The 6,990-nt window shown below is 53.9% G+C and overlaps 1 protein-coding gene across 1 annotated transcript; it reads left to right on the top strand.

The window, feature by feature from the left end:
* The first annotated feature begins 1,074 nt into the window (after positions 1 to 1,074).
* On the top strand, positions 1,075 to 6,280 carry LOC130832934 (retinol dehydrogenase 16-like). Its single transcript, XM_057702034.1, has 4 exons — positions 1,075 to 1,387; positions 3,476 to 3,734; positions 4,596 to 4,759; positions 5,308 to 6,280. The coding sequence occupies exons 1-4, from the start codon at positions 1,075 to 1,077 to the stop codon at positions 5,523 to 5,525; spliced, it is 954 nt and encodes a 317-aa protein (XP_057558017.1). The 3' UTR covers positions 5,526 to 6,280.
* Positions 6,281 to 6,990: the final 710 nt, after the last annotated feature.

Raw genomic sequence — 6,990 nt, 5'->3', positions numbered from 1 at the left:
TTCCAGCTACTGGGCTTTACAGCCTTCCCTGCTTGAGGGAGTTTCACATACACCATCCCATGATCCCTTTTCAAATCAGTCTTTTCTGCCTTTGGTGTCTCAGTGTCTGCGTGGCCTGGGTTGCGGGTGCGGTTCCTGTCAGGGCGGGGCGTCAGCACGGGAGGCGCAGAGGGCAGTGTAGCCGGGCACCCAGGGCTGTGGACAGCGCATCTTCACGGAGTGAGAGGGAGCAACTGTTAGACCAGCTTTGTGTACGTCCTTGCAGCAACCGTCCCAGCATCTGGGAGAAGTCTCACCCTTGTGTATGCCCCGTCTATCCCCTTCTTGTCGCCTCTCTTTCCCTCAGACCTCCCCTCCCCCACCACTGCTCTCCTGAGCACGTTTCTGGCCTAGAGAACCACTTTATCAGGAGAGACCTTATTCTCTTTTGCCTTCTCCTTCTACTCTACAGAGGCTGAGAGGGCCTCAGTCTTTCAAGAGTGAATTCTGTGAGCTGAGCCAGAGGAGCAAACCAGGCTCAGAGGCTACGCCAGCTGCCCAAGGTCACACAGCTGGTTGGTGGCAAAGCTGAGTCTTAAAGCCACATGTGTCTTGATTCTAAGTGTATTCCTTCATAAGATTCTCCGGTAGAGCCCAGAGACCCAGGTCCCAGACTTAAACAGGAAAAAGGGAAGAACATCATTGTGAACCATGAAAACGGAGAGAGAAAGATTCCAGTGTGTGGGTGTGCGGGGGATGGGTGGAGAGGGGAGAGGTGGGCAGAGGGAAACAGGGAGGAATGGGAGGAAGAGGAAATTGTGGTCGGGAAAAGTATTGTCATCCCTAAGGGGTTGTGCTGGAAATGCAATGGCGTCTATTAGAAACGATGTAAGTGTACCAACGAGCGTGCCTTTGGGGTTAGCATCAGGAATACTCACTAAAGAGGGTGCACAGGAAAATCTTGAAGACTCCATGCCAGAGAGCCTGGAGGCTGGCTGGCCAACCAACAGCTTGCATGTGCCTAAGGCCTCCTGTCTCAACACTAGCCAGACTCCCGTTTCGCCCCAGCCTGTCTGTGTCTGTCCCTGCAAAGCCATGTGGCTGTCCCTGGCGGTCGTTGCGGGCCTGTACTACCTCCTGCGCTGGTACCGGGAGAGGCAGGTGGTGAGCCACCTGCGGGACAAGTTCGTCTTCATCACGGGCTGTGACTCGGGCTTCGGGAACCTGCTGGCCAGGCAGCTGGACCTGCGAGGCTTGAGGGTGCTGGCTGCGTGTCTGACGGAGCAGGGCGCCGAGCAGCTGAGGAACCAGACGTCCGACAGGCTGGAGACGGTGATCCTGGACGTCACCAAGACGGAGAGCATCGCTGCGGCCGCCGAGTGGGTGAAGGAGCGTGTGGGGGACAGAGGTACCACCCAGATGTCTTTTGTGTTTGTTTATGTCCTCTCTGTCTGTGATGGGGAGACCCCTTGTCAGCTGCCTGGGGAGATTCCCAAGGTGTTTCCCAGGACGTGACGTCCTCCCTGCGTTCCTCACCTCACCCAGCGTACCAGCGAGCCTCTGCCATCCCACACCCCCGCCTGCTGCCCTTGAGGCTCTGCGGTTTGGGGGAGACTTTTCCCTGATGAGAATGTGTCCTTGCAGACTTCCTGCCTGGTGTCCCCTCCCGTCTCAGCCGGAGGTCTGGGTCTCTTGATGCTGAGTGACTGTGGTGATGAGGGCGCGCTTTCTGGAGGAGGGGTGGAGACGGGGGCTGTGTCTGGAAGGCGTCCTGGGTGGCTGGGGGCAGCGCTGGAGCTGCGCTGTGTTCTCAGCCCTTGATCAAGTGTTTGCTGGTGACCTGTAGGCATCCTACTTGAGTTTAAATGTCACCCATTTTGAGATGACGACACTGAGCTGTCAGGACTTGTCTAAGGAAGCTCAGGAAACTATTCTGGGGTCACTTTCTCTCTCTCTCTATCTCTCCCTTTGTTTTCTGTGTTTCTTCTTTTTTTATTACTACAATTGTACCTGTGTTTTGCAGGGGAAGGAGAGAGCTTTAATTTCTTTCATCTCCATATAAATGTAGAACATGATCATTGTGGAAACTGAGAAAAGTGCAAAGATTAAAGCAAACACTCTCAAAATCTCACCATCCAGAGATAAATACTGTTAACATTTTGACATACATGGTATTATATTTTGCACATATTAGCATCCTTTTCTTTCAACTAAATGACGATGTGCAGATTTATAACATAATACAAATTTCTTCAAAAAATAATAAATTATGATTGAGACCATCCTACACTTTAGAATAGCATTACTTACTGAAAAGTACCTCATGGTGTGATCCATAATAATTTCTTACCTTTTATTCATTACATTTTCCATGTACATGATATCTAGGTTAACTTCTTTCTACCCAATTCCCTACAGTATAAGCATGTATGTTGATTGTGTCTTTGATGACAGTGGTTGGAGAACATTCCTCCTAAAAGGCACGCGTGTTCCTGAGCAGGGGAGGGGCTCAACTCTCTGTGTGGATACTTCTGGCAAACCTACCCCAGCCTTGAATGCCTGCTCCTGCTGCCAAGAGGCCTATGGTCACGAAGTCTTTACTTTAAAACCTTGGGATCGTATCTTTGATCCTTACAGAGAGGTTTCCATTAGATTGAGTGAAACGACACCCAGGAGATGGGGCCGGGGCGGCCTCCAGGGCGGGGGGGAGGGGAGGATGGATTTCTCTGGGGGTAGGGGTGAGCTCTGTGCTCCGCGGGGGATGGGGAGAGAGAGGCAGCCCTGCCTCCCTCTGAAAGCACACCTCATGGAATTATCCAGATTCCTGCAGGAACATTGCTCAGTGTGGATGCAGGTGTTGCAAGGCCAGGCCCTGGAGGTCAATACCAGGCCTGTCAACATGTTCCCCAAAACCTGGGATTTCAGGCCTGTTTTACCCAGCCAATCTGCACCCAGCGAGTACTCATCTCTTCTGTTTTTGTCTTCTACCCGTTGTCTCTTTTCTTCCTCTCTTCCCCTCCCTTCCTCACTGTCCCTCTCTGTTGCCCTCTCTTTCCCTCGTACTAGCTGTTGAGCACTCAGTCCTGCAGCTGCCAGAAAGTCTGAAAATGTAGGCGAATATCTATAAATGTCTGCAAAGACATCAGGGACTGTGAAACCCCAATACTTCACCCTCCAGGTTGCAGACGATGGACGCACTAGGTTTCCTCCACCTCAGTGCCTGCCTTCATCAAATCTGGGTGTCTGCCCCTGGTCACCAGGCAGCGGGCTGGGCCGTGAAGACTGAGTCAGGCGGGAGGCGCCCCTTCTGTCCTCCACGCGCTGACAGGGTCTGGTCTCCCCAGGCCTGTGGGCCGCATGTCGGTCTCTGTTCCACCCGCTCCCCGTGCAGCCTGTCTCCTAGAGTCCTCCCTGGTGGAAGGTGATTTGGGAGCGCGGCTGGGTCCTCTCTCATGGACCTAGCACAGTGTTGCCCTCTCGCCCTCACTGTTCCCAGGACTCTGGGGTCTGGTGAATAACGCCGGCATTTGCACACCCATGGCTCCCAATGAGTGGCTGCACATAGAGGACTTCGAGAGGATGCTAGACGTGAACCTGTTGGGGGTGATCAAGGTGACCCTGAGTCTGCTGCCCCTGGTGCGGAAGGCGAGGGGCCGTCTGGTCAACGTCTCCAGCGTCATGGGCCGCGTGGCCCTCTTCGGTGGAGGCTACTGCATGTCCAAGTATGGCGTGGAGGCCTTCTCGGACTCCCTCAGGTAATGGCCTGGCGCAGAGGTCCCCTTCCCTTGGTCCTCCCGCTTCTGTGCCTCTGGGGGTGGGCTTCTGCAGGGGTTTTCTTCCTTCACAGCCCTAATGGTTCTTCCTTCCAGATCCCTCTCTCTTGCTCTGTGTTGGCCTTTCACTGGGAAGCACCTTTTTATCTCTTTGGTGGCGCGTTGGTCGCAGACCTATAGAGTCTGATTCCGTATATTCCTGCCTTGCTTGGAGGCCACCGTCACCGAGTGTCGGAGGCAGCGTTGGAACTGGTATTGTCTGGCTGTGCAGCCCTTCCATGTGCGCAGCTGCTGTGGTCTTGAGGTTCTGGGAGCCCCGTGGGGAGTGGACCCCATGCAGCAATTGATCAAGGGAGCAACTTAACCACATCAGTGTGGAGTCTCCCCTGGCTGCAGGGAGAGGGTGGCTCTGATGTGGGGGACCTGATTCCGCAGGCAGAGAGATGCTCCTTGGAGGACAGGCGGCCAGGGGGTTCCTGGGGTAGGAGAGGGGAGAGAGGGGCCTGGGGAGTGTGGGAAAGATCAGACGTGCAAAGCGTGGTGATGGCTTGGAGGCAAAAGCAGTAGGAGGAGCTAGCATTTCAGTGGTGCCTTGCAGCACAGTTGGTAGGATTTAGAGCTGATAGGCACAGGTGTGTCAAATACTTGGGAACATATTCAGACTCTCCAGAGAAGCAATATCAGCATCGTGAGTTTTTCCCCCCGGCTTCTGTACCCCACAAGCTCTGCACCATCCCCGCTTGTCCCACCCGCATCCCAAGCTGGTATCTTACTATTCTTCCGTGTTTCGGTTCTCAAGAGGACCTCTGAAGTCCTGGCTCTCTCTGCCTGTCTGTCTTGCAGGAGGGAGCTCTCTTTCTTTGGGGTGAAAGTGGCTATGGTTGAGCCCGGTTACTTCATGACCAACATGACAAAACCTGAGGTGTTTAATGGAAGCCTCCAGGCATCATGGGATCAGGCCAGGCCAGAGATCAAGGAACTCTATGGGGACAAGTTCGTGGCTAACTGTGAGTGAGCTGTGATCCTTGGGGAGAGAAAAAACCCTTGTCTGGAAGCCCGAGTCCACGGTGAGCGCCTCCTCCAGGCTCAGGTCCATCCTGCCGGCTGTGACTCACCCACACAGTGGGGACGTGAGCTCTGTCCCCAGGGCCCCGTGTGGTCCGCTGGTGACTAAGGAAAGGATCCAGGCTTTGTAGACCTGGGGACCAGTTTCTCTTCCGAAACTCTTTTAATTTGGGAAGGAAACTGAAGCCAGAGAGGGATGACACCTGTGGAATCCTGGTGTCAGAACCAGCTTTTTCCAGGTGCCTCACTTTTTAGTGTTTGCAGAGACCTCCAGTCTCTGCAGTGGGCATATTGCCAGGAATAGACGCAGAGGGAGCTCAGTGTGGATAGAGATTCTGGGGTAAGTGTTAGGACACACTCCAGTGAAATCCATGGGTTTGATTTGGAGTATGATTTGGGGAGAGAAAGGAATTTTTAGACTGTCAGGTTGATCTGAAAGTGGGAGGGCTGGGAAATGAGAATATTTTGGATGGTGTCTCCTTCTGGACAGTCGTGAAGACATCTACTTTAATGAAGCCACCATGGTCCGAGAATCTGTCCTTGGTGACCGACTGCATGGAGCACGCCCTGACCGCCTGCCACCCCCGCACCCGATACTCAGCTGGCTGGGACGCCAAGCTCCTCTACCTCCCCATGAGCTACATGCCCACCTTCCTGGTGGACCTCATGATGTACTGGGGTGCCCCACGACCTGCTAAGTCCGTGTAACCCAAGACTGGGGTGCGTGGTTTGCTGAGCTGGGTACTGTGTGGGGAGACGATGCATCGGGGGAGGGAAATAGAGTGGAGAGAGGGGACTCTCACGTCACCGGGGACACCCATCCCACCTCAGTGCTCATCTCCCTCCCAGGCTTCTCTTGGGATATGACTGAGGACTCTGGGGACATTAGGAAGACAGAAAGACGTCTTTGTGGCTGAGGAACAGGGTCAAGGGCTCCCGTCCGTGTCCTGGTCCTTGAGCGGCCTGGCAGGTCCTCATGACCCATGTGCAGCTGTGAACAATCCACACTTAGGGGACAATGTGAGACACTGGGAGGTTTCCTCCCCCCCGTCCTGCCTCTGTCCACCTGTTCGGGTGTCTCCTTCCCATGTCCAGTCTCCCTCTCCCTCAGGATAGACATCGGCAGGGGAGATAAAGGCCCCTCTTGCCTAAAGGTGTATGTTGACAGTGAGGGCGACCGCCAGCCTGACCCACCCACCTAGGTGCCCACTCAGTAGACCTTGGCTGGAATGGGGTCTGGACAGAGGATAGAGAAACCAGGTTTAGATATATCTTGGAAGAGAGAATTTCCACTGATTTTTTTTTCCTTAAAATTATACTTGGAGGCTTCCTAGGTGGCGCAGTGGGTAAGAACCCGCCTGCCAATGCAGGGGACACGGGTTCGAGCCCTGCCCCAGGAGGAAACCACATGCTGCAGAGCAGCTAAGCCCGTGCGCCACAACTATTGAGCCTGCGCTTTAGAGCCTGTGAGCCACGACTATTGAGCCCATGTGCTGCACCTACTGAAGCCCACGCGCCTAAAGCCTGTGCTCCGCAACAAGAGAAGCCACGACAGTGAGGAGCCCGCGCACCACAGCGAAGAGGAGCCCCCACTCACCGCAACTAAAAGAGGGCCCGCGCACAGCAAAAAAGACCCAACTCAGCCAATAAAATAAATAAACAAATAAACAAAAAAACAAATAAACAACATTATATATATAAAAAATTGTACTTGAATGCATCTTAGAGCTTCATGCTTAATCTGTAGGCTCCTGATTTTCAAATTATTCTTTACACACACACCCCCACCCCCACCAGGAACACCAAACAAACTGAAATCAAATAAAGTATCATTGATTCACTTTATGGCTTGGGGCTGTGTGTTCAGGAAGCGTTCTCTCAGCCCCAGGAATCCTCTCCGGGATGTCCGAGAACTTGTGAGGTTACAGCCCCTGGCCCTCCTTGCAGGTCCTACGGGGGGAAGGGCTGCACTGAGATGGGTTCCGTCACCCACAGGGTGGACGGTGACTCAAGGGCCACGCGTCAGACAAGGTGGAACAACAAATGCATTGAAAAAAAGAAGTGCAATGCAGCCCAGCCCATGTCCTCAGCCTAGACCCTCAGCAGATCCCTATCCCTCCTCCTTCCAGGCGTCCTGCCTTGGGGAGGGAGCCAGGTCTGGTCTGATGCACGT

This window comes from Hippopotamus amphibius, chromosome 12 (assembly GCF_030028045.1).
Source record: "Hippopotamus amphibius kiboko isolate mHipAmp2 chromosome 12, mHipAmp2.hap2, whole genome shotgun sequence".
NCBI classification, from domain to species: Eukaryota; Metazoa; Chordata; class Mammalia; order Artiodactyla; family Hippopotamidae; genus Hippopotamus; species Hippopotamus amphibius.
Note: the sequence above shows the minus strand (reverse complement) of the source record. Positions and strands in the feature narration are given on the sequence as shown.